The sequence below is a fragment of the Herpailurus yagouaroundi genome, unplaced genomic scaffold (genome assembly GCF_014898765.1).
Source record: "Herpailurus yagouaroundi ecotype Mexico unplaced genomic scaffold, PumYag 141, whole genome shotgun sequence".
NCBI classification, from domain to species: Eukaryota; Metazoa; Chordata; class Mammalia; order Carnivora; family Felidae; genus Herpailurus; species Herpailurus yagouaroundi.
Genome location: NW_024412396.1, coordinates 73,314,787 through 73,342,015, shown reverse-complemented (window position 1 = coordinate 73,342,015; position 27,229 = coordinate 73,314,787). Strand labels below are relative to the sequence as shown.

At 47.8% G+C, this 27,229-nt stretch overlaps 1 protein-coding gene across 1 annotated transcript in view; it reads right to left on the bottom strand.

Moving 5' to 3' along the window:
- The window catches only part of DYNC1H1 (dynein cytoplasmic 1 heavy chain 1), a 77,674-nt gene that overhangs the window by 27,189 nt on the left and 23,256 nt on the right, over positions 1 to 27,229 (bottom strand). Inside the window, exons 9-35 of the mRNA XM_040478254.1 lie at positions 26,668 to 26,847; positions 25,071 to 25,220; positions 22,736 to 22,882; positions 20,164 to 20,304; positions 19,637 to 19,813; positions 19,388 to 19,498; positions 19,183 to 19,302; positions 18,448 to 18,687; positions 11,411 to 11,566; positions 11,170 to 11,283; positions 10,620 to 10,730; positions 10,333 to 10,542; positions 10,009 to 10,155; positions 9,635 to 9,801; positions 9,362 to 9,535; positions 8,010 to 8,175; positions 7,740 to 7,928; positions 7,453 to 7,647; positions 6,544 to 6,826; positions 6,219 to 6,319; positions 5,535 to 5,694; positions 4,255 to 4,498; positions 3,897 to 4,080; positions 3,400 to 3,612; positions 2,420 to 2,658; positions 2,088 to 2,244; positions 132 to 359 (exon numbers count right to left, since the gene is read on the bottom strand). Of these exons, the coding sequence (XP_040334188.1) occupies positions 132 to 359; positions 2,088 to 2,244; positions 2,420 to 2,658; positions 3,400 to 3,612; positions 3,897 to 4,080; positions 4,255 to 4,498; positions 5,535 to 5,694; positions 6,219 to 6,319; positions 6,544 to 6,826; positions 7,453 to 7,647; positions 7,740 to 7,928; positions 8,010 to 8,175; positions 9,362 to 9,535; positions 9,635 to 9,801; positions 10,009 to 10,155; positions 10,333 to 10,542; positions 10,620 to 10,730; positions 11,170 to 11,283; positions 11,411 to 11,566; positions 18,448 to 18,687; positions 19,183 to 19,302; positions 19,388 to 19,498; positions 19,637 to 19,813; positions 20,164 to 20,304; positions 22,736 to 22,882; positions 25,071 to 25,220; positions 26,668 to 26,847 (4,704 nt within the window). The remainder of the gene's footprint in view (positions 1 to 131; positions 360 to 2,087; positions 2,245 to 2,419; positions 2,659 to 3,399; positions 3,613 to 3,896; positions 4,081 to 4,254; positions 4,499 to 5,534; positions 5,695 to 6,218; positions 6,320 to 6,543; positions 6,827 to 7,452; positions 7,648 to 7,739; positions 7,929 to 8,009; positions 8,176 to 9,361; positions 9,536 to 9,634; positions 9,802 to 10,008; positions 10,156 to 10,332; positions 10,543 to 10,619; positions 10,731 to 11,169; positions 11,284 to 11,410; positions 11,567 to 18,447; positions 18,688 to 19,182; positions 19,303 to 19,387; positions 19,499 to 19,636; positions 19,814 to 20,163; positions 20,305 to 22,735; positions 22,883 to 25,070; positions 25,221 to 26,667; positions 26,848 to 27,229) is intronic.

The following is a 27,229-nucleotide window of genomic DNA, read 5'->3' as shown; positions in this document are numbered from 1 at the left end:
ACCCCCCCCCCCCCCCCCGGCTTCTAGACCCTCAGGGGTGGAACACCTGACCTCACTGTGCGGGAAGCCCCCACCCCCCGCCAGCTGCAGATCTGTGGCTGCACTTGGCAGAGCGGTGACGGCCCTCGTACCTGCAGCATTGGGGAAGCCGCCTCCTCCCCCTCGTCCTCTTTGCCCTTGCGCCGGCGCTGGGCCTCGTCCTCCCCTTCGTCCAGCGGGATGCTACGCAGCCTGGCCAGGAAGTTGTTGAAGATCATGTCTGTGCTGAGAACGTCCTCACTAAACCAGACCATGCCGCAGCGGGACACCGTGGCCAGAGTGGCGTATTTCAAGTCCTGTACTTCAAACATTATTCGCACCTTGAAGAGAAAACATAGAGCAGGTTTAATTTTGTGGGTTTGATAGAAACTGGGATGTTAAAATTCTTTTACCTATACACACATCGAAAGAGCGATTAAATTAAATCTAGTTTCTCTGCACTTATTTCAAAAAGCAAAACCGTCTACGGCTGTCATCACTACGGCACCTACCAAAGGCCCTCCACAAGGACCTGGGTAGGAAGTGTGTGTGGTGGGGAGAAGAGCAGGTGAGCCCACAGGACCAGCCCTTGGTGGACACAAGACACAGCTCCGCTGGAGGGGGCATCAGCTGGGGATGTGCGCTAGCCTTACCCTGGGCCGGGCATGGCGACACGCTCCCTGCCTGGACCCACCGACCCTCACACCCATCCCTGGAGCCAGGGGCAGTGTCCCTGTTCCACAGATGGGGCTGGGTACCTCCCCCAGGTCCCACTGCTGGTAAGTGGAGCTGATATTCAAAGCCGATGGTCTGATTCCAGAGCCCTAACCTCAGTGCCGACACGCCTCACAGGAGAGCAGTCTCGTTCCAACAATAGTCAGGATCTACTGCCTAACGAGTTGTAACAGAGAGACCTGACGTGTCAAGACACAGGCGGAGCTAAGCGCACATTTCCAGACTGGCACTAGGCATCACTGGCTTGGCTTCTCAAGTGACGACAACCACTATTGCTGGCTCACAGGTTCATGATCACCAGGTGCTCCCGTGAAGCGACCGCCCCCTTTTTCTCACGCCCACCGCCGGTCCCTCGGCGAGTCCCGTCAGCATGAACTTTAAATGACACCGCAACTCAGCAGCTCCCGTGCAGCCAGCTCGCCCGGCCTGCCCCACAGCTGTGCCTGGGCCACCTCTCAGCCTCTGGATGGTCCCCTTGCTCCCACACGTCCTCTTCAACTACTCTCCACCCGACAGTCAGGGATGTGACCCAGACTCCCAGGGCTCCGGACTTACCCAACGGGCAAGTGCCAGTCTTTACACTGCCCTGGGCCCAACCTGATCTGGCCCCTTTCCTCTCTGGTCCAGCTGCCTTTTCTCCCCTCGCTCCTCATACCCCAGTCAAACCCCCCGCTATCTGGAGGCCCACGGGACCGGCTCCCTCACATGCCAAACACTTCTAGGTGATGCCTCCACGTCACCATCCCTGACCACGTACCCTCCGGCTCTCGCCACCACCAACCACTGCCTTCCAGCTCATCTTCTCCTGAGCACTCGACACTGTTTACCTTGAGGGTCTGTTTTCCACATCAGACTGTACACCCCAGGACAGCAAGGGCTTTTGTCTGTTTTTTTCCTGCTGGACCTTCAGTAGGATGCAAACCCATGCCAGGCCCACCCACGTTTCCTGATCTATCCAGTGATGTGTCCAGGACCTGGACCAAATGCTCGTTTCCAAGGGATAGCCTGGAAAGCTTCCATGTCTAAATTACTCATTTTACCACTTCCCAGACGTTTGAGAACTTCACAAATCCTACTGATAACCCCGTAACGCTGGGTTTGGAGCATTAACTGGGAATCACGGAGCATGGTTAACATTCAGCAACAGTACAAAGTTCTTTTAAGTTCTATAGAAGTATTTCCCACTGGCCACGGGAATGGAAAAATCTAGCACAAGGAGACTCAGTCAACTTTGAAAACTATTTACACAACCGACCACTACACTGTGGAACCTGGAACCTGCCCTCTAGAGCACACAGGATATTTGGTCTGATACACCACGAAAGGCCACTTACATTGGGCGGAAGGCTGAGACGCTCGCCATTTGGCAGAGTCAGAAGCTTGTTGTCATCCAGCACCGAGTTCAAGTTCTCCACCCACTCGGGGTCCACGTCGCCATCGAAGACAATCCACTGGCGCTTTTGTAGCTCGCCCCTCACGTTGTCTATGATCCTGGTTTGGAAGGATTTTGAAACAGCTTTTTCAGATTAGAAACGCTCACTCTGCAACAGTCTCCGCAGTGGCATTTTCATTCATTCAGTCTTTGGTTGGAAAAGTAACACCCGCTGTTAACAGAAGGACAGACAGAGCACCCAGGTCCCACTCGCTGGAATCAAGGTTAACTCACTTTCTCAGGACATGTGTGAACAGCCCATCCGTCCATTCCCTGGTGTTGGGGTCCAGGGTTCCATAAAGGTGGTCTTTGCTGATGGCTTTGGGGTCGATGATGTGGGCCACACCCTCCACGCCCTCGAGCCTCTCCAAAGCCTTCAGGAGAACACGCCAAGCCATGCTCTTCCCACTTCCCGAGGGGCCCACCATCATCAGGCCGTGGTTGATCTGGGTGATCTGATAGAGCTGGAGGACCTGCAGAGCCAAAGACATCACATCCTGACCACTCCAGAGAAAGAACGAGAAGGTTCTTCAGCCCTTCTTCGTGGCAGCAAACAGGAGACCTGTGCTAAAGGCAAGCAAGTGCTGCACTCGAGTTTTTAAAGCAGACATTACGTGGGCCGCACCTATAAAAAACATTTCAAGACAAGTTTTAACTAAACTGTGGGGAGTTCTTTGTTAAGCCGGGAAGGCTGGGAGCCAGTGGAAGAGGGGGTGACTACCAACCTGCCTCAGAAGAGGCACAGAAGATCCCTTCTAGAGAGGGCAGAGACTCAACAGATGAGCCATCTGTGTGACCCAGCACAGCATCGCTCGCACTCAGCAGGCAGCTTGTGTGATAATATACTTTTTAATCTCCCACAAGAACGAAACGGAGAATGCCACTAAGGACTATAAACCATGTGCCAATTAGCAGATTTATGTTCTTAATCTACGATGTTGGGAAGTCTTGTAAGTAGAACTTTTATTGGTGTGAACACTTTCTGTTATGATCGCACATTCAGTCAGCATTTCCAGAGAACGAACCACACTACGTAAGTGAGGTTTTCAGCTAAATTGTTAGGTCTACGTCAAAGTTAAGAAAAAAGCCCCGAGTCAAATCTTCATAAACCAGGGGATGTGCCTCCCTGGCCCTCGTGGTCAGGGCTCTATTAAGTGTGGCTTCTCCTAGTGGCTGCGGCTGCTGTGGCTGCATAGTGTGTGGGGGCCAGTTACCTTCTCGACCCACATTCCACCGACTTCTTCTCCGTCTCCGTACGTCAGGTACATTTCCTGGCACACCTTCTTCAGCTCTTCTCGAAGCGCGGTCATTTCGCCCCGGTGGTACTGGACTCCGGGGAACACGTCTGACAGGAGGCTGAAGAGCAGTGGGATGTCTTCTGCCACCAGCTTGGGCACCATCGTCTCGCAGACGCTCTGTATCAGAATCTAATGGCGACAAAAGGACCGAGCCCTGAGTGGCGGGGAGCCTGGCTCGCACGGCCACTGCCGTATCCCCAGAAGGTACGGAAGATGTGGCTGTCGGTGACAGAGCGACTCAGCACGCTCCCGTGGTCCTTACTCAGTTCACCGCACCAATATCAGTGTCTTCCACTCGCCCATCCCAGCACATGTGAATCACAACAGAACTCTCAGGCCACGGCTGGGAGGTTGCAAGGGTGAACTTGAATACTAGTGCTTACGGTGTGAGTGATTCAAACACGTGTACAAACCTCCTGTTCAGGTAGATTTTCTGCAATTTCTCCTTCATCAACTGCTTCCCCTCGCTCTTCTTTCTCCCTCTTAATCTTCTGAATTCTCTCCCTCTTCACGTTTCCCGCACTAACCAGCACACTCTTCAAAGCTCGAAGACCAAAGTCATAGTGGCTCTGAGAGGAGAGCTGCTCGTCACATAGTCTGCAAGGGAAGAGGTCTACCTTGGAACAGTCCACTCTCAATAGCCACATAAGCAAACATCGAGAATCAGACACACACACTTGGGAAGACGTGCCACGATGGCAGAAATGACCCTTCAAGGGCACGTCTTGCACACGCTACTGACACGGCAACGGGTAAGTCTGGGGTACTCACTTGAAGAACGGGACGATTTTGTTGGCGAGGACCTCAGCAGTGCGGAAGCCCTGTGAGTACAGCATGACCTGGGCGATGAGCTGCCGGTCGGGCTTGGTCATGGCCAAGCTCCGGAAGAGCTTCTTCAGATTGTCGGGAAGGTTGGACCTGCCTGCGTAGCCGGGGTTCATGGTGATGAAGATGGCCATGTCTGGACTCACCTTCACCTGTTTGTTGAGCAGCTCACAAGTAATGGGGGCAGAGGCTGAAAATCAGAGAACAGGGTTGAGACTTGTGATGTTCGAGAGCGACACTAAAATCTCCCTAAAATCCCAGACAAAGCACCTGTTTCCCCGTTGGCCTCTAAAGCCCAAAGGCCGGGACCGCAGGGGAGCCCCTCTCTGGCCCTCCTACCAGCACGTCGGCCACCTTCATACACCTCACCTACACGAGAGCTCTGGGAACGTGGGACACGTCACCGGGGCGGGGGGCGCATATTCTGTCGCGCATTACTGTGTGTTACAAGATCAACGCAGGGATAGAAATGCGGCGCAATGGTAGGTGCAGATACAAAAACGTATCCGTGCCACACAGCTGACTGGCTCTGATCATGAAGACTGCCCTTTCAGGGGACTGACCAAAGCCACCACCACCCACAGCTGAACTTTATTCCTTGGAGAGAACACTGAGCACACAGGTACTGCTTTCTCAGACACTCCTTTTCCACTGAGGAGGCCTACAGGGCCTTTGGGAAGACAAGTTCCTATTATCGCGGAACAAAAGTGACCCCGCAAATTAACTGCATGTGCCCTGTCCGCCACAGGTGTCATCGCTTCCTTCAGCACACACCCTGCCTCCGCCGGGCATGCCCGGCTTCGTGTGGCCCGAGGCAGGGGAAGCAGTCCTCAAGCCTCTCAGAAGGTCATCCTATGGTGACAGAGGGCGTGTTCCTAAAGCTCCCTGTGACATCACTCTGCCAACAGGCGGCAGCAAGGCTGGCTCTGTGGGTGTGCAGGGGGAGCAGGGAGAGCCCTCACCGGCCCAACACTCAGTGCGGGCGGACAGTGAGGGACTCTCGCTCACCGGGGGAAGGACAGCTAGGGCTTTGGGCCGCTCTGGTCCGGAGAATGCAAACTGCTCGTGCAGTGTTATCCCGGGCCCCACCGCCCTGCCTGCAATAGTGAGTCCTGAGAGCGAAGTGAAACTCTCACTCGTTTCTAATCACAGAGGTGTGACCCAGCCCCCGTGGACTCTCCTTCCACAGCCGCTAAGTAACGTGCAGAGGAAAAGGGAAGTCTCACTCTTATCGCAGTTGGGGTTGGAGTGCTCGCGCAGCGCTTCCTGAATGCACTGCACCTGCTGCGACACGGCTGACAGCATCCGCTCCTCCAGGCGGTTGAACTCGTCAAAGCAGCCCCACGCACCCACCTGGCAGAGCCCCACAAAGATCCGTCCCATCGCCTGAAACCGAACAAAGACAGGAGCTCAAACCACCTGCTTCGGGCGGGCTCCACGGCCCTGATCCGGCGGGACCTTGGGCTACCACCGCCCCCCCGGGTGGCTGTGAGCGTGACATCAGGTTCCCACGGGAGGTGCGGGGCCTGCACACAGAAGTGCTTCACTAACAATGGCGATTGTCTGTGTACAGACGTAGGGCATCACACCTTTTCTCCTCCTGTGCCGATTCCAAAGATAGAGCTGTTTTTATTCTGCCCCTTTTTGTTGATTAAAAAAATCTTTTCCATCACAGTTACTTATTCCCACACATAGGCACTAAACGTCTCTTCCAGAAACAATGCAGCTCAAGTCAACACCAAAGCAGGTATGTCGGACACCCCACTCAAACCCACACCATCCCTGGGACTCAGAAGGCCAGATGGGCCGTGCCAAGCTGTGAGGCCAGGAGCCCTGAGAGGGGTCCAGGCGTGGTACTCCCCAGCTGACCTCTCAGGCCGTTAGATTTTAGGTGGACTCAGAAATCTCACCTGGAAATCAAAGGTTTCATCGCAGTTGAAGACCAAAACAAAGCGTCCAAGCTGATGGCCAAGAGCTTTGACGGACTCTGTCTTCCCAGTCCCGGCCGGCCCTATTGTTTGAAGAAGAGTGACTGAGTACTTGAGTCCACAGGGAGGTATCGTTAGCCTTACCCAGCTTGTTTACAAAATCAAAGGACGTGTAACAACTGCAGACAAATCTGAGGTTCTAGAACGTATGAGCTACGTAATTAAGAAATACATTTAAAATCGTTGATTTAATCTTTACAAATTGCATTTACTCTCTCCATCTGTCCAGGTCTGTGTAGTAACTTACCGAAAGGGGACCCCCCCAGCCTGGCCTCCAAGGCTTGTGTCATGGTCAAATAGCAGCGGTCGGTGAGGGGGGTCTGGACCAGCTTGTCCTGAACACCCAGGTACTCAAAGCCATAGTTAAATTTGGCATTTGCCATTTGGATTGACAACTGCTGTAGCACATCGGTTTGCTTAGGGTCGAAGTAAAAGCGCATCTGGCTGAGCCATTCGAAAGATTTGGCATTGTCAATCTTGCTTTTGATCAAGGAGCGTGTAACGTCCCTCTGGTGAACCAACTCTGTAATCTGAACACAGAGTCACTTATTAAGACTTTGTCATAAACTGGAGTAGTGCAAGGACACTGCATTTCCTGGGCATGTGATCATTTAGCAGACTTTTGAGATTCAAGATCCAGTTGCAATAGCTTTCAGTGAATATTCCAAATCCAAATTCCCTTCCAAAAACAGCACTGTCATTCCCACAATGAAATTACACAGAATCAAGAGCTGCAGCAAAACCAAACCACCAACAAACAAAAACACCCAACGTCAAGCGAAGACCTAACTAGCATGAAATGTGTCAGGAGAACAGCTGTCTCTGTCCCCAGTCTGTCCCCTGCAGGCTGGGCGCAACACCGGTGCAGGCACACCCGGGCGCCTCTCTGGGAAGGGGCTGACAAGCAAAGGCAAAAATCCTGGTCAAGGCTCCCCGCCTCCCCTTCCCCAGGATGTGTACACATAACTCCCCTGCTCCCCCAAGGCTACCTTTCAACAGAACAGAGCGATACCCACACCAGAGAGCTCACAAATGCACCACCTCCTTCTCTCTCTACCACCAGTAAGAGTGCTCCCAGGCGTGATCTCCGCTGACTGCCTGCACTGAAGGCAGGGCCTAACCGGTGAGGAGTGAGTCAGGCAGGCGCGGGACTAACCAAGTGCTCCAGCTTCCGCCTCCGCAGCGGTGGCTGCTCCATGAGGACCGAGTCGGCCAACACGTTGAGGGTGACCTCCACGTTGCTCAGCACGGAGTGCAAGGGTGCCGCGTCACCGCTTCCGCCGATGCTGCTCAGAGCCGTCTCCACGTTTTCAGACCAGGCTATCTGGGCTGACAAAACCACAAGCTGGGCCTAGAAGACAGGAGACACGAGACCCAAAGGATCGTTTTGGAGACCAGCCGGTGCATCCGCCTCTCCGCTGGCCCACTTGTACAACACGTTACCTGGTACTTATCAATCCAAGTGATGTAGGTATTTGGGTCAATCGAAGTTGCTTTACCAAAAATCTCAACTTCTGTAACAGACTCAGCCAGAAGTTTAGCCAGTGTGACTCTCATCTCCTTTTCTACCAGCGTGAGCCACTCGTTGATTTTGGGATGTTCAGTAATCGACACAGGAGTTTTAAACATAACCTAAAATACGTATGATACAAGAATTAAGATGTACAAAGGCAGGAGAGAAGCATTCTAAGTTACAATCATAAACTTCACTACCTCCTCTCCTTCACGGGAGGAAATGCCCAAGACGACAGAGTTATCCTCGTTTAGGATGATGCTCGAAACGCCAGCAAACATTTTCTTGAAATGTTTCTGTAACTTAGCTACATTCTTACTGTTTCCAATGATTTCAAGCAAATCTTCATCACCCACAAAATAGAACCTAAAATTAAAATAGCATTCAAGTTGTAAAATGTCACATACACATAAATAAGGTGAATCAAAGTGGAACTTCAAATTGCAGGAAGGGAAACTAGACTTGGATGCTGATGGACAATCTCCAATCTAAACTAGGTCACATCCGAGTTTCCTCCAGCCCTCAGCAAAGGACACACGTTTGTTGAACAAGCTACTGAAGAGGGATTCCATGCACTTCATGCCATTCATCTTACTTCATGAACGTATTTTTAAAAAAATTTTTTTTTCAACGTTTTATTTATTTTTGGGACAGAGAGAGACAGAGCATGAACGGGGGAGGGGCAGAGAGAGAGGGAGACACAGAATCGGAAACAGGCTCCAGGCTCTGAGCCATCAGCCCAGAGCCCGACGCGGGGCTCGAACTCACGGACCGCGAGATCGTGACCTGGCTGAAGTCGGACGCTTAACCGACTGCGCCACCCAGGCGCCCCATGAACGTATTTTTTTAAAGCCTGTTCAAGGGGCACCTAGGTAGCTTGAGTATCTGCTCTTGATTTTGGCTCAGGTCATGATCTCACCATTCGTAATACTGAGCCCTCCATCGGGCTCCGGGCTGACAGCAAGGAACCTGCTTGGGATTCTGTTTCCTTTCCTTGCTCTCTCTCTCTCTCTCTCTCTCTCAAAACAAACAAAATAAATAAAAGCCTGTTCAATTTACAGTAAGCAAACTATTCAGAAAGGAAGAAATGCCGTTTTGAAACCAATCAGAGCTAAACTTTTAAGAGATGCAAGCTGCCTAGAAGGGTGGATAATAGTTTCAATGAAGCTTAATAAACAAACACAAGACAGAAAGTGAGGAATTATTTAACATTATAATTAGGAATACAGGCGCCTGGGTGACTCAGTCTGTTGTGTCCGAGCCCCGCATGGGGCACTGTGCTGGCAGTTCAGAGCCTGGAGCCTGCTTCAGATTCTGTGTCTCCATCTCTCTCTCTGCTCCTCCCCCCGCCCTTTCACTCTCACACACACATGCTCTAAAATAAACATTTTTTTTAAAAAAGGAATAAATGCGCAGAAAGGGAGTAACATTCATTTTGTTACTAGTAACAAAACTTCTGGTGTCAAAGTGACTAACACACAGACCCACAGGGGAGAGGGGAGGCTCCTGAACTTGGACTCGACTTCAGCGCAAGTCAAAGCAATCCTCTTACCTGGGGAAAGAGGATCGCTCTCTTTCCAGGTATTCTCCCAATGCTTTCTGGATCTTTCCTAGCAGGTCTGCCAGTCTCTCCAGAGACCTCTGTACCCCCTGGATATTCAGAACATCCATTACAAGGGGAGACTTGGATACCTTTTTCATCAGAGCCAAAAACTCCGTGCTGATACTACGAATCAAATCAAAAGTGTCATTAGCCTTTACGTGAAGAAGGGTCACCAGTCACACCTACCCCTCAGCTGCTTTGCACCCAGGCTGGAGGCCATACCTCTGGAACCGCTGGGTCTCCACCGGCAGCAGGTGCTTGATATCCGCGCTGCCCGTGAAGATGCCTTCCAGGTACACCCACCGCCTCTGCACGTCAATCCACACGTCAAAGAGAGCCATGATCCGATTCAGCTTATCTTCCCAGCTCAGGGCATCCTCTTCGAAAACCTAGTAGGCAGATGGGAAGCAGAGCCCAGCTGCTAAGCGATTCACTCATAGATAGGCCAAAACTTAGTAAAAAAACTGCAGGTTATGTCAAGTTATTTGACTCACGCTTTAAAAAACAGGGTTCTGGTAACTGCCAGTCAAAAGTATTACAGAGAAAGTGCAGGGGAAAGCCTGATCAGAGAGGGAAAGCCTGCCCAACAAGGGTACCTTGTAGTAGGGAGAGAGCTTCATGGCGGAGACACTGTTGATGTGCTCTTTGACCTTGTTGAAGAGGTCATCCCAACCTCGGATCAAGCGACACTTGTTCTGGTAGTTAACCAAGTCTAACTCGTAAGTATTCCATACTTCTCTTATCTGAATTAAAACCAAAAAGGGGCACCTTATTAGTATGTGGGTGTTTGCCAGGTATACAAGCAACCAAGTGCTATGGGGACAAAAGGACCGCAGATGAAGCTCTTGTTTTTACACAGCTCAAACTGACCTCACAGCCTGAAATGTGACATAAATGGGGCTATCGGTCTATTTACTCACCTGCTTCAAAAATTCTTCCAAAGCCATCTCCCCTTGTGCCACAAGCAGCACATCCTTGACAATAGCTTCATTTTTCTGCAAGTCAACATCCCAGATTTGGCCAAGGGTTAGCTCAGAAACAACCCAGTTGACATGAAGTCTTTTCATCAGCTGCTTCCAATGGCGATCTTTGAGGGCTTCAGACTTCAGTTCAATCACCAGCATGTTTATCTGCGGAGAGAGTAAGCAAGGTTACCGTGCAGCTGTGTTCCTAAAAGACACCCACGACCCCAGCACCGAACCACTACCTTCAGGTAGCCTTTCAGAAGCCTCTGGACAAACTCATAGGATGCGTACTGCCGTAATCGGGCAGGGAAGTTTTTCAGCTGGTTCAGGAGGCCATCTAAATTTTGTCGAAGCTGTCAAGAGGAACACAAAATGATATTTAGTTTGCCAACATTTCTTTAAATGGTGAAATATCTTAAAAAAATGTTTTCTGGGGGTGCCTGGGTGGCTCAGGAAATGAAGTGTGACTCTGACTGTGGCTCAGGTCATGATCTCACAGTTCATGAGTTCGAGCCCTGCATCGGGTGGAGCTGACAGGGTAGAGCCTGCTTGGAATTCTTCCTCCTTCTCTCTCTGTCCCTCCCCCGCTCACTCTTTGTATCTTTCTCAAAAATAAAAACTTAAAAAAAAAAAATGGTTTCCAAACAAATTTTACATCAGTCCAGATAAATCCTAAATGACCATCATGTGACATTCTGAGGATGCACAATACACTTCCCTGCCTGCGAAGCTCCTGAGTGGTCTATGACCATCAGCATATGAGGACACACACCACATCTCCTTTAGGTGTACCTTTCGAGGCTGGACGGAAACCCACGGCTGCTCCTTCATCTGATCAATCTGCTCCCAGACCTTGGAAAGTTCCGACCAAACGCCTTTGAGGTCCTGCAGTTCTTCTAAGGCCACCTGAAATCATGACAGTAGAACAGTGAGACCATGGATGCAGAAACCACCGCGGCTCTGGCAGAGCCCCTGACGCGGCCCTGGTCAAGGGCAGACTCAGGACGAGGAGCCCCACCCCCACGGTCCGCACCTGGACGCGCTCTTCACTGCCGCTGAGCAGCCCCGTGTCGGTCAACTCCAGTGCCTCCTTGGCCTTCGCACACTTCTCCCGGTCGTCCTTCAGCCTGCCGAACTTTCCTTCGTATATGGTAAGAGCCTGAAGCGCCTCCTCTGGGCGGAGATTGCCCTGAAAGCAGTCAAAGTGCACAATTGCAGGGCGAGGTCCCAGGACAGGTGCGTGCTTTGGCTCTGAAATGGTGGAAAGCACCTGCTGGGAGTCTGGAAATCTGTGATTCCCTGAACATGTCCACACATGTAAATCTTCAGCAAGATGTACACTTACAGTTCATGTACATACTGAGTGTTAACTTCTACTTCCATGTTTGACGTCAATAAAGGTATGAAGGAGAAAGGTGGAGCACTTCTCCGTTTAGTCACTGTCTCACTGAGTGCCTTGGGAGACGGGAAGAGAGGAGTCAGGACAGACTGGGGCCTGGAGCAGGACGCTCCAGACCCGAGGGGACGTGGCTCTCGGGAGGCTGCTGGCCACGCACTCCCGAGGCACACAGCTGTTACATCAAGTTCCACAGACGAGAATGAGAAATCAAGTAGTCCTCAGGGAAACGGCCTCCAGTTGACCATTAAAGTACTATTGGCTTACTCTTAATTTTAGTAACTTGAGAATGACTATATAAAATATCATTGAAAATTTAAACTAGAACACATTACTAGCAAAAAACGGCAAGAAAACATATTCAAATTTTGGTGATCAGAATCTCGCCTGTTGATCAATACTCACTCCCCTGCCGAAGCTAGCATTCTGCCTGAGCTACAGTGCCAGGATTAGTGACAGAGAAGATCTCCTTAAAACAGGAGCCCTTCCAGGCCCTGGACAGTGTATGACTTTAGTATTGTAGTGCTCACAGATGCAGAGCACAAAACAAGCTTTTAAAACTCATAAGGGACATGGGGCGCCTGGGTGGCGCAGTTGGTTGAGCGTCCGACTTCAGCCAGGTCACGATCTCACCGTCTGTGAGTTCGAGCCCCGCGTCGGGCTCTGGGCTGATGGCTCAGAGCCTGGAGCCTGTTTCTGATTCTGTGTCTCCCTCTCTCTCTGCCCCTCCCCCGTTCATGCTCTGTCTCTCTCTGTCCCAAAAATAAATAAATGTTGAAAAAAAAAATTAAAAAAAAAACAAAACAAAACAAAACAAAAAAACCTCATAAGGGACAGAAAACTAGCCAAAATGACAAAACGGAAGAATTCTCCTCAAAAGAAATTCCAGAAAGAAGTGACAGCTAAGGAACTGGTCAAAACAGATAGAAGCAACATAACTGAACAAGAATTTAGAATAACAGCCATAAAATTAATTGCTGGGCTTGAAAAAAACATAAAAGACAGAGAATCTACTGCTGCAGAGATCAAGGGACTAAAAAATAGTCATGATGAATTAAAAAATGCTATAAATGAGGTGCAAAATAAAATGGAGGTGGTCACACTGTGAACTGAAGAGACAGAGAAGAGAATAGGTGAATTAGAAGATAAAATTATGGGAAAAGAGGAAGCTGAGAAAAAGATAAAAAAAAATCCAGGATCATGAGGGGAGAATTAGAGAACTAAGTGATTCAATCAAACGGAACAATATCCGTATCATAGGAATTCCAGAAGAGAGAGAAAGGCGCTCAAGATGTACTTAAACAAATCATAGCAGAGAACTTCCCCAATCTGGAGAACGGAAACAGGCATTGAAATCCAAGAGGCACAGAGAACTCCCTTCAGATGTAACTTATCGAACTTCTACACGACATATCGTGAAACTGGCAAAATACAAGGATAAAGAGAGAATTCTGAAAGCAGCTAGGGATAAACGGGCCTTAACACACAAAGATAGACACATAAGGGTAGTAGCAGACCTATCTACTGAAACTTGGCAGGCCAGACAGGAATGGCACGAAATCTTCAATGTGATGAACAGGAAAAATATGCAGCCAAGAATACTTTATCCACCAAGTCGGTCATTCAGGAGAGAAGGAGAGATAAAGGTCTTCCCAAACAAACAAAAACTGAAGGAATTCATCACCACTAAACCAGGCCCACAAGAGATCCTAAGAGGGACTCTGTGAGTGAAATGTTGCAAGGACCACAAAGTACCAGAGACATCACTACAAGCATGAAACCTACAGATAACATGACAACTCTAAACCCGTATCTTTCAATAACAACACTGAATGTAAATGCACTAAATGCTCCAATCAAAAGACATAGGGTATCAGAATGGATAAAAAAAACAAGACCCATCTATTTGCTGTCTATAAGAGACTCATTTTAGACCTGAGGATACCTTCAGATTCAAAGTGAGGGGATGGAGAACTATCTATCATGCTACTGGAAGTCAAAAGAAAGCAACAAACTAGACTTTCAATTAAAGGCTGTAACAAGAGATGAAGAAGGGCATTATATAATAATTACACAGTCTATCCATCAGGAAGAGCTAATAATTGTAAATGTCTATGCGCCGAATATGGGAGCCCCCAAATATATAAAACAATCACAAACATAAGCAACCTTATTGATAAGAACATGGTAATTGAAGGGGACTTTAATACTCCACTTACAACAATGGACACATCACCTAGACAGAGAACCAGTAAAGAAACAATGGCCCTGAACAATACATTGGACCAGATGGACTTGACAGATATATTTAGAACTCTACATCCCAAAGCAGCAGAATATACTTTCTTCTCCTGTGCACATGGAACATTCTCCAAGATAGATCACACACTGGGTCATAAAACAGCCCTCAAAAATATAAAAGAATTGAGATTGTACCATGCACACTTTCAGATCACAATGCTATGAAACTTGAAAGCAACCACAGGAAAAAGTCTGGAAAACCTCTGAAAGCATGGAGGTAAAAGAACATCCTACTCAAGAATGAATGGGTCAACCAGGCAATTAGAGAAAAAATTAAAAAAATATATGGAAACAAATGAAAATGAAAATACAACAATCCAAATGCTTTGGGATGCAGCGAAGGCAGTCCTGAAAGGAAAATACATTGCAATCCAAGCCTATCTCAAGAAACAAGAAAAACCCCAAATACAAAATCTAACAGCACACCTAAAGGAATCAGAAGCAGAACACCAAAGACACCCCAAACCCAGCAGAAGGAAAAATAATAAAGAGCAGAGCAGAAATAAATAACATAGAATCCAAAAACAGTAGAATAGATCGATGAAACCAAGAGTTGGTTTTTTGAAAAAATAAAATTGATAAACCTCTAGCCAGGCTTCTCAAAAAGGGAGATGACTCAAATAGATAAAATCACGAATGAAAATGGATTTATCACAACCAATCCCTCAGAAATACAAGCAATTATCAGGGAATACTATGAAAAATTATACACCAACAAACTGGACAACCTGGAAGAAATGGACAAATTCCCAAACACCCATACACTACCAAAACTCAAACGGGAAGAAATAGAAAATTTGAACAGACCCATAACTAGGGAAGACATCCAATCAGTTATCAAAAATCTCCCAACAAGTAAGACTCCAGGACCAGCAGGCTTCCCTGGGGAATTCTACCAGACATTTAAAGCAGAGATAATACCTATCCTTCTCAAGCTGTTCCAAAAAACAGAAAGGGAAGGAAAACTTCCAGACTCATTCTATGAAGCCAGATTTACTTTGATTCCGAAACCAGACAGAGACCCAGCAGAAAAAGAGAACTACAGGCCAATATCCCTGATGAATATGGATGCAAAAATTCTCAACAAGATACTAGCAAATTGAATTCAACAGCATATAAAAAGAATTATTCACACCATGATCAAGTGAGACTCATTCCTGGACTGCAGGTCTGGTTCAATATTTGCAAATCAATCAATGTGATACATCACGTTAATGAAAGAAAAGAACCATATGATCCTGTCAATAAATTCAGAAAAAGCATTTGACAAAATACAGCAACCTTTCTTGATAAAAACCCTCAAGAAAGGAGGGATAGAAGGAACATACTTAAACATCATAAAAGCCACTTAAGAAAAGCCCACAGCTAATATCATCTTCAATGGGGAAAAACAGAACTTTCCCTCTGAAATCAGGAACACGACAGGGATGTCCACTCTCACCACTGTTGTTCAACATAGTGTTGGAAGCCCTAGCATCAGCAATCAGACAACAAAGAGAAATCAAAGGCATCAAAATTAGCAAAGACGAAGTCAAACTTGCACTTTTCCCAGATGACATGATACTCTACACGGGAAATCTGATAGACTCCACCAACAGTCTGTTAGAACGGACACATGAATTCAGCAAAGTCGTAGGGTACAAAATCAATGTACAGAAATTGGTTGCATTCTTATACACCAATGATGAAGCAACAGAAAAATAAAGAAACTGATCCCATTCACAATTGCACCAAGAACCATAAAATACCTAGAAGGAAACCTAACCAAAGATGTAAAAGATCTGCATGCTGAAAACTATAGAAAGCTTATGAAGGAAACTGAAGAAGACACAAAGAAATGGAGAAACATTCTGTGCTCATGGATTGGAAGAATATTGTTAAAACGTCAATACTACCCAAAGCTATCTACACATTCAATGCAATCCCAATCAAAATTGCACCAGCATTCTTCTCAAAGCTAGAACAATCCTAAAATTTGTATGGAACCACAAAAGACCCCGAATAGCCAAAGTAATATTTGAAAAAAAAAACCAAAGCAGGAGGCATCACAATCTCAGACTTTAGCCTCTACTACAAAGCTGTAATCATCAAGACAGCATGGTATTGGCACAAACACAGACACATAGACCAATAGAAAAGAATAGAGAACCCAGAATTGGACCCACTAATCTGGCCAACTAATCTTTGACAAAGCAGGAAAGGGCATCCAATGGAAAAAAGAGAGTCTCTTTAGCAAATGGTGCTGGGAGAACTGGACAGCAACATGCGGAAGAATGAAACCAGACCACTTTCTTATACCATACACAAAAATAAACTCAAAATGGATGAAGGACCTGAATGTGAGACAGGAAACCATCAAAACCCTAAAGGAGAAAGCTGGCAACAACCTCTTTGACCTCAGTTGTAGCAATTTCTCACTTGACACACCTCCAAAGGCAAGGGAATTAAAAGCAAAAATGAACTACTGGGACCTCATCAAGATAAAAGCTTCTGCACTGCAAAGGAAACAATCAACAAAACTAAAAGGCAATCGACAGAATGGGAAAAGATATTTGCAAATGATCTATCAGATAAAGGCCTAGTATCCAAAATCTATAAAGAACTCACCAAACTCCACACCTGAAAAACAAATAATCCAGTGAAGAAATGGGCAGAAGACATGAACAGACACTTGTCCAAAGAAGACATCGAGATAGCAAACAGACACATGAAAAGATAGATGCTCAATGTCACTCCTCATCAGGGAAATACAAATCAAAACCACGCTGAGATACCACCTCATACCGGTCAGAGTGGCTAAAATGAACAAATTAGGAGACTATAGACGCTGGAGAGGATGTGGAGAAACGGGAACCCTCTTGCACTGTTGGGTGGGAATGCAAACTGGGGCAGCTGCTCTGGAAAAGAGTGTGGAGGTTCCTCAAAAAATTAAAAATAAAACTACCCTACGACCCAGCAATAGCACTACTAGGAATTTACCCAAGGGATACAGGAGTGCTGATTCATAGGGGCACATGTATCCTAATGTTTATAGCAGCACTTTCAACAATAGCCTAATTATGGAAAGAGCCTAAATGTCCATCAACTGACGAATGGATAAAGAAGATGTGGTTTATATATATCATGGAATACTACTTGGCAATGAGAAAGAAATAAATATGGCCATTTGCAGCAACATGGATGGAACTAGAGAGTATTATGCTAAGTGAAATAAGTCATACAGAGAAAGACAGATACCTTATGTTTTCACTCATATGTAGATCTTGAGAAACGTAACAGAAGACCATGGGGGAGGGGAAGGGGAAAAAAAAGTTACAGAGAGGGAGGGAGGCAAACCATAAGAGATTCTTAAATACTGAAAACAAACAGCATTGATGGGGGTTGGGGGAGAGGGGAAAGTGGGTGATGGGCATTGAGGAGGGCACCTGTTGGGATGAGCACTGGGTGTTGTATGGAAACCAATTTGATGATAAATTATGTTAAAAAAAATAATAAAACAAGTACAAGACTCACGTAAAAAAACAAACAAACAAAAAAAAAACACAGGCCCTTGAACCAAAACTGAACACAAAACAGGACCTTTGGATGCAGCATCACAGCCAGGGCTGAGGCAGCACAGAGCTCTACGGAGTAGATGGTGGGAGGCTAGACCTGTCACCAGCCCTGGTGTGGATCAGTGACACCCAAACTAGGAAACCAGATTGACATTCAAAGTCCCATGACCACCTTCCCCCTTCTCTTTCCTGCCTATGTTTCTATGTATAAATAAATGACACTGAATTCTGCCCTGGAAAACCAGGTATGCTGTTATGTACTTGCTCGAGCCTCGCACTCGATGTCACCTCTGCCGGAAGTCCTCCCTCACCATCTGCCCTCCCTCCCTCAGGTCTTACCACCCCCCACCCCTTCCCCTCCCGGCAGCACACCCAACACCGCTCTCTCTCCCAGCTCTCGCCCTTCCCCACGGCACCTCGCACCACCTGACTCGAACATGCGTTTTCCTTGCTCGTTTCTCCCTGCATCTCCCACTGGAATGTGACTCCATGGGGATGGGGGCTCCTGTCCTTCCTGTTCACTGCTCCATCCCCACTGCACAGAACAGTTAGTGCTCAATAAAAGGATAGCTTAGGAACAAAAAACTTTTTTAAAACCACCTCATGATTTACATGCTCGTCATGACGGGTTTCTGGGTAAGAAGAGACCTCTGTTGGCTTTCACTTTTCAAAGAGACCACGAGCAAGTTTCAGTCACAAAAACGAGAAGTCCTCATTAGTGGGGAAGCTAATCCACAGCAAAGCCTTTTTAAGTTTGGGCGAAAAGACACCGAATCACGCTGTGGGCTCAGGGCAAACTGTGACGCTGGCGGGACTCACCGTGACAGGCTTGGTCTTCTCCCAGTCCGTCAGCAGGTCGGTGGTGCGGCTCTCCACGGCCCGGTCCTCCTGCACGATCTTCATCTGCAGGTTTGCCACCTGCTGCTGAATGGCAGAGTCCTTCCGCCGCATGATGTCGTTGAAGGCCCCCCACTCACCCTCTATGTTGTCGATGTAGAGCCAGGAGGGCGGGAACTGGAACCTCTGCTTCTCCAGCAGGCGCTGGCCATTGCGGTAGAGCTGCGCGAGTCAGAACACGGGTGGTTTTAGTTCTCGAATCACAGAGACTGCCGTCAGGCTCCCATGTAAAGGGAAGACAGCGTGTGGCTACGGAACACACAACAACGTCTGCTCTTCTCCAGAAACCTTCCACGCTGAGAGCACGGCGCTCAGGGAGCAGCGGGGCCCAGGCCCGCCTGCAGCCGGGGGGCCCGGACAGGACTGAAGGCACGCTGGGCTGTGGTTCACCCCCTCCTTCCAAATTATAAACACAATGCAAGTTTGAGGACTCGAAGAACAACCACTAAAATAAAAGATTTTAAAAGGCAAACAAAACACAGTGGACCTCAAACCTCGAGAGCTGTTTAAAACGCGGATCCCCACGATGCCAGTGCCTGCCCTCAAGCAGCCCATCAGGTGGCTGTCAGGGAGATGGTGGTGGCCTGTAGGCACCTAATTTCTGATACTGTGCCTCGCGAGGTGATGATGAGAATTTTAACTGTTCACGGAGCTCACCTCAACTTGTTTCTCAAACTGTTTTATCTTTCGTTTCAAAGACTGCACGTAGGTGATGAAGGTCACCGCGTCCGAGGTGCTGGCCGTGTCCACCGAGTGCTGCTCCAACTCCTGCCGTGACTGTGTGGAGAGAGCACAGGAATTCAACACGGAGCCGAGGGTTTGCCGGCAGATTCGCGACACAGCCAGGATCCCGCCTCCTCACCTTCGAGATCTGGGAATGGAATTCTGTCATGTTTGACCCGAGCATCTGCCCAAATTTGCTGAGAACCTCCTTATGCCAAGAGTCGTACTTCAAGTTCACCTTGGACTGCACCTGTGGGTGAACGAGCCCAGGACAGCAGATCGTCAGTCCCTCGCGCCGGGGTGTTTACGCTTCCACGCGTCCTCGTCACCCACAGACGCTGCCTTTACAGCAACCTCCACCCCCTGCCCCGGGGGGGGCGGAGCTCACCTTGCCGTAATCTATGACGACTGGCCCAAACTCCTTCTTGGTTTCCGCATTGTCAAAAGTTCCTCGGGCCTTCCGTATTTGCACCAGGAGAGCCTGCCATTTGTTGAGATCTTCTCCGAGTCTGTTGTAGATGTTTTCGGCTTGCATGTCCCACAGGCACTGGTACTGAAGCCAGACCTGCAGGTGGACGGGAGGGTCAAATAGCACAGCTGGGCCTCTTACAGAATGTTCACACGCATTAGGTTCACGTCTCACTTGTCGTCAATACTGTCAGAAAAATTCACTTCAAGTTCTCCTAATTTTTATATTAAAAAGGAATAACATTTATTGCTGTCTAAAATAATAGTTAATATTCTGTAAGATCTGTCCTACCATTCACTGGCTGCTTTAAAATAAGCAAGCGTCATCAATTACATCATATTAGACACACATTACATCGATTTCGGCTCCCGTGTTCATCAGACCTCATATTCACTATGTCTAAACACACTCCACAATGTATTTCAACGAGACGGGGAGCTTCTCACCTTGACGTACTGCTCGACCTCAGTCACGATGCCCATGACCGCAGAGTAGGACTCTTCCAGGGCAACGGGGCCATCAGGCATCCGCGTTAAAGCATTCCGGTAGAATTTCTCTTCTTCAGTCAATTCGTAATGAACACCCACCTAAGCAAGCAGAACCAGAAGAAATACAAGCAGTGTGTACAAAGATGTTCATCTCAGAGCCACCTTTCACTGAATTCAAACGAACCGAAGGAAGAGCCCGCTATACAAATGGCATTTGGAACATCTGCTTACCCCAGCCACAAGAAATCAGAGGCCTCCTCAACTCATCACCCAGTGAAGGGACAACAGATCAAGCACAAGTTAGAAAATCCAAAAACCGCTACAGAGCACTTTGAGACCTATCTCATCTGAGAGCAGAACGTTAAAGGCAATGTCCAAAGAATGGAGATTTCCATGACCAAATATTTACACCGACTTGGATGATGGAAGCGATGACACATGCATCGTTTCAATGATCTGAGTGCTGGCTATGTGCCAGGCACTGCTGTGGGTACAAAAAACAGACAAAAAACTCTGCTCACATGGGCTTACACTCTGTGGGAGAGATACTTCTCAGCAGGTGAGAAGTACTATGGAGATAAAGCAGGAAAGAGGAGGGCTGGGAGTGTGGGGTTGGGGAAGATCAGGGAAGGCCTCACTGAGCAGGACCAGGAAAGGGAGGGAGTGAGCCATGTCAGTATGTTGCTACTGGGGGTTCTGAGCAGGGAGGTCAGCAAGTGCAAAGGCCCAGGGGCAGGAGCCTGCCTGGAATGTGAAGAGAGCAAGAGGCCAGTGTGTCTGGAACAGAGCCAGCGAGGGAGATACTGGCACTCAAGTCAGAGAAGCAACGAGCAGCATATTACGTGGGGCCCAGCACTCTGCCATGGGACATGGGCTTTCATGGGGAGTGACACGAGAAGCCATCAACAGCTCTGGGAAGAAGTGTTGGGACTGAGATAAAATCTAAGACTTTGGCTGCTGTGTTGAAAACAGATTTTAGCAGGGGGCAAAGGCAGACAGAGACCTGTCAGAAGGGAACTTTAAGAATTCAAGTGAGGGATGTTGGTACCTTGGACCAGTGGGATCAGTGGATGTGGGAAAAAGAAGATCAGGGTTAATTCTGCAGACGGAAACAGTGGGAGGCAAGGGTGACACCTCAGCTTGGCCCTGAGCAGGCTGAAGGCAGAGAAAAGGAGTGGGGGTGGCAGCTAGTCTGAGGGAGGGGGTCAGACACACACTCAGTTTTCGCACCCATCAGTCTTGTGGAGATGCCCGGGGGGCGGGCTGGGGAGATGGGTCTAGAGCTCAGGATAAAGGCCGGGCTGGAGGTATGAGCCCAGTTGTCCCATCTGGCCGGCAATGGACCAGGTGAGACAGGTGCTGGGGATGGAGAGTGCACTCAAACAGTAGGAGCCAGAAGAGAGAGAGCCAAGGAAGAGCCACAGAGGACACTGGCCAGTGAGGTGGGAGGAAAACCAGGACAGCCAAGCGGAACAAGCATATCAAGCGGGCGGTGGGGGGGGGGGGGGGGGTGCACACTGTCACATCCTGCCACTGACACTTCTCAAGGGCTGAGAAGCCTGCCATAACAGCAGGGAAACGCCTGTGACCCTGACGCCTGAGGGGCTGGTCCCGGAGCAGGTGTGCAGACGAGTTCTCTGTGTTTTCACCGGGGGAGCTGGGCCACAGAGCAGGGGCACGGGCTCCAGCGTAAGAGGGGCTGGCTTCTGTTTGGTTCAGTGTGGAGACAACAGGACAGCAGTGTGAACAGACACCTGACGAGAAATATCCTGCAGTCTGCACACTCCCAGAGCGAAAGGAACCAGTGTTCATAGCTCGGTTCGGATTAGCTGGTCACCACCAAGGCTGAGTCTACAGGGGGGTTGCTACCACAAAAACACCTCAGAACTGAGCCTATGATGCTTATATTCAAAGCTGAGACTTTCTAGAAGAGCCTGTTACAACAGAGGTTATGGAAATCTTATTTGAAAACCACCAGTCTTGTTTAGAAGTAATGCTGCTCAGACCAGGGACTAAACAGTCTTTTCAGTTTTCCTTTTGCTCCAAAAGCACATTATTATTATTGATACTCTTATTAAAGAGTATATTCGGGATTTGTTTTAAAATAGTCTGGTAGGGAGAAAAAGGAGGGAAAGGAATAAAAATTTAAATTGGCGACATGATAAACAAAGCAGGCTGATATGAACTCATGAGATTCCCTCTACTTTTGTGTGTATCTACAAACTTCTATATTAAAGAGTGGGGGTGGGGAGAAAGAGAAATTAAAAGACGGGTTCATGGGGGGAATTGCTGACAGACTACCGAAATCAGAACTGCAGATGCAACGATTTGGGAAAGCAGCCACGGGGGAAAAATGCCAAGTCACATAAGCCTTCCTCTAGCTTTCCCTTAGAATGCAGAGTCCCAAGTCGGGAGTCTTGAAAGACATATGGAGAGCACCATTTCCAGGGATGTGGAGGAGAGGTGGCGCCCCAGGGCCCTAGGGAGGCCTGGGCAGAGGCCATGTGGTGCGAGTCCCCGGAAGGCTCACCTGGTACCTCTGACTCTGGATCCTGGGCAGAGACAGCACAACCATCTTCCAGGCAAACATTTCCTGGTACAGCTTGTACCTGCACTCTTCGATGGGCGGGTTCAAATAGATGACCTGATTGGTTATCCTTAGCTCATGAACGACATTCTGTAAAGGGAAGATTTAATTTCTTACTCAAATATCTATTTCAAGAATAGGCTTTCATGCATTTGTGCCGCCAGAATCAGCATTCACAAGAAGGGTGATCATTTCTGGATTAAAAATCCAATACCGAAGCATGGCACTGATGTACTAATAAATTACCGAACGCCTCCAGGGGCCACCTTCAATCAAACGGTACCGGATATACACGTACGTGATCGTCACTCAGTAATTCCCTCAAGTACAATCAGGTGCTAGGAAAGTTTAAATTCAAAATTGGGTAAAAAGTATACAAATTATAGCTTAGTTATTTTTGTCATATAAAGCATTAGAGTAATTTTAAATGAATTTTCTTGAAAGAAAGTACTTTCTCAAAGTAAAAAAAGTAGTTTTGACGCATAATATTTTTCTCCCTCTGAATTATGAACCTACTTGAGTCTGAACCACGGGTCTGTTACTTTAATGGACGTCATGGTCTGCTGTAGCCCATGTGTGGGGTGCAAGGCCCTCCCCAGAGGATAAGAAGCCAGAGGGCAGGCACTGCTTAGGCGCTTCCTGGATCCCCTGTGCGTAGGTGCTGAACACACAATGGGTGCTCAATGGCACCATCTGCTTTAATATGCGTGGTGATCTCTGCACATAATGACCTCAGGACCTCACAACCCTGTGTCACTGATGCAGCCACACGAGACTGGCATTAGGTGTCAGACATGCGGCACGGGCGTGGGTTTAGGAGTCAAGGTGAGTCTGTGCCACCTGCCAGTGTCTGCTTTAAGCTGAGCAAGATTTCCACCTCCACCTCCACTGGGTAACTGCTCTGGCTTACACAGACCCATTTGCTTGTCTGCATCTCTGTATTTTAAAAAGTATGCTTTGGGAATAAATGTGCAATATTCAAAACCGAAAACATTTTTCAAGCATTAAGAGGAAAAAAAAAAAAACAGAAGGTAACGTCTGGGTAGGAAAAAAGCAGCCAATTGTTTCTCCCACATCAAAGTTTTTACCTTTAGTTCTTTTAGACCTCTGTTTTGTGAGGTAGTCTTACTGGTAAATTGAACACAAATGCAATAAACTACCTAAAACAAATATGGCTTAATGAACTACTGTAAGGCAGACACTTTTGTAACTGATGCCCAGATTAGTAGACAGGACCCACTAGCAGAACTTGAATTAACACTTTTCTAGACAGCTTGCTGGGCTCCAGCTGGCCACTCCTTCACTCAAATGGGAAATGGGGGGCTTGGGGACCAAGACTGCTGTCCTGCGTGGAGGCCACCGTGCTGGTGCACTCTTCCATGACTGAGAAGATTGTGTGAAAACAGTGGCATTTTAGTGTCAGAGTCTGAATTTTCCTTGTACTAGGTTACACTTGAAATGGTTTCTTGCATGTATGCCTGGAAAGTAGAGATTTTTTTCCAGTGTAGTTTTTTTCTGATTTCCATTAAAAAAATTTTTTTTGATATTTATTTTTTAAAGAGAGAGAGAGAAAGCGTGAGTGGGGGGAGAGGCAGAGAGAGAGGGAGACACAAAATCCCAAGCAGACTCCAGGGCTCTGAGCTGTCAGCACAGAGCCCAACGCAGAGCTCAAACCCAACGAACCATGAGATCATGACCTGAGCCAAGTCAGAAGCTTAACCGACTGAGCCTCCCAGGCACCCCCAAGTGTAGATTTTTTTCTAAAATTTATTTCCCATTTTAAAAAAAATGTCTGTTTTTGAAATTATTTTAGACTTCCAGGAGAGTTGCAAAGAAAGTATGAAGAGTTTTCATGCACCCTGGACCAACTCTCTGTAACGTTAACATCTAACGCGTCACAATTACCAAAACCAAGAAATTAACATTGATACAACACTAACTAAAATCCTGACTTCAGTCAGATCTCCCAGGACCCCACAACATAGTTAGTCGTCACATGCCTTAACCCCTTCCAACCTGTGACATCTCTGTTCCTCCTTGTCTTTCTCTCACGACCTTGACACTTTGGAAGGGTACTGGTGAGGTGTTCTGTAAGGGATGTCTGACCTTTTCTCATGATTAGAACGAGTCTGGGAGGTGTGGGGACAAAGAGCACAGAGGGTGGGGTGGTATCTGTCAGGTTTCTCCACTGTAAAGTGGCTTTCTCATTGCTACTTTTCAAGGGGGAGAACCTTCTGTTCGATTTACTAGCAAATTGGACGCCATGGGAAATACTCACTTTAATCTTTGGCTCCCCACCAGGCTTGTGACTAACTTGTGGTGCGTCTGTATCCATGTCAACTTCTGCTTTATCTTCAGCTTGTCCAAGAAGCACCTGGGTCCAAGCTCTCAGGCCAGCTTGTAGGCGAACGCCCAGTATTCTTTCAATCTACAGGGAAAGTAGTGTCAGAAAACAGTGTCCTTCCAAAAGGCAGGTCGGCAAGCATGTCAGATAGAAAGCCGATGCTTCAGGTCGAGGATGACAGTTGCTACCACACCCTTCATCTCAGCCTGATCCCCCCCCCTCCCCCTCCTGTGCCTCTCCCAGACTCAGAGACCCTGACCTCCATCTGGGGGCTAACCTAACCACCAACCCTCTGATTTGTCAGGGACAAGGAGATGGACACAAATGCAGCGGATGTAGTCACAGTCTTGCTGTTCCCTCAACGTACTAGAAAATTTATAAAACAAAAGTAGTTTCTTGGTAGCCTCAGAGATAAAACTAGCAATCTATAATGTGGAGAATAAACCATTTTCTCTTTTATGAAGTGGAGATATGATTGACATATAACATTCTATTAGCTTCAGATGAACATAATGATTTCATATTTATGTACATGGCAAAGTCACCACATACAGGTGACCATCTTCTTTTAACAAGCGAAGAAAAAAGTCTCGCTTGATCGAGAACGAGAGAAGTAAATTTCCTACGATCGGGACACCTATACATCTTTGCGCAGAGTCTGTCTTGGGCCACAAAACCATCCTGGGAATGCTGGAAGGGCAGCTGTGACAAAGCCCGAGACTTTCAGTAGATTCAGAAGAGTGGGTTTTGTTAATTTTCCCCGCCAGTGTTCCACGTGTGGATACACTGCACCTTTGTGGGTCACAGGCTTTCTCTTTAAAATGGATAACTAAGGTGCTTCAGAGCTGCCTAACCACCACCGCCCATGGAGCAGCTCCGTCATGAAATATCCCACTTCCCAGGATTCTCCACGGATGCTCTCTGATGTCCAGCAATGAGAAAGCCACATGTGGTGTTAAGTATGTTTCAAACACATGTGCACTTTAACCTCCCTGCAGACCCCTACAGGAGTGAGCCCCAATCCTCTACGAGAGGAATGAGGTGGTTACTGGGCATTTCCTTTTCTTTTTTTTTTTTAAAGTAAGCTCTAGGCCCAACGTGGGGCTTGAACTCATGACCCAGAGATCAAGCGTTGCATACCCTACTGACTGAGCCAGCCAGGCACCCCCAGGCATTTAAATTGGGTGGTCGAGAGGGGCAGAGTGTCAGAGAAGGATGCCTGGAGGGGAAGGCCAGGGAAGACGACCTTTATCAGGTGAGCAGGGAAGGGCAGGCAGGAAGCTGTCAGGTATTCAGAAGATAAAGAGAATCCCCCCACCTCACCGCCTCAACTTGGAATGGACAGGAGTATTGCTAGAACCACACAGCTCGGCTCTGTCATTACCTAAATGGGATTTCTGGAGGGGAAACTGGACCATTGATGGTAATTTCTATGGAAAAATACTTTTCAGTCACTAATGAACTTACAAAATAGGGTCCACCCTTATATTGCTAGAAAAATGAAAACCACGATAACACTCCCATCCCTCACCTCCATGTCAAGCTTATTGACCCAGATGGGCAAGTTGGAATAGGAGTGCAGGTTTAAGTCGTCCACGGCTTTCTGAACTCTGTTCAAGATCTCTGAGAAAGTCCTGTGATCATACATGCAAGTCTCCAGGGAACGGACTTCCAGGTCGATTTTTTCTTCTATTATTAGCAGATCATCCACCTAAAGGAAGGCACATTTATTATTTAAAACAGCCATTCACTCTATTCCTTTATGTTTGTGTACATTCTTCTCAATGAACAAATATTCACGGTAAAGGAGTTCTTTCCATGAATAGCTAATCCTATCTGTTGGTGTAAGAACACTTATTCCCACTCCTGTGTTTCCACAGAGGAAAGGAAAACGTATGGAAATTATCAAGGTCTCCCCCTTACTCCCTCCTGCTCACAGGAAGGGTGACCTCTGAATGAGAAGTCTGCTCCGCTCAGTGCCTTCTCTGTCGCAAGCGCCAGCCTGTAGGCCAGACGGCTTACGACCATCCGCCTATGCTAGGGTCTGGGAAGCAAATCTAGGTCTAGGGGGACTGACGGCCAGAGCCCCATTC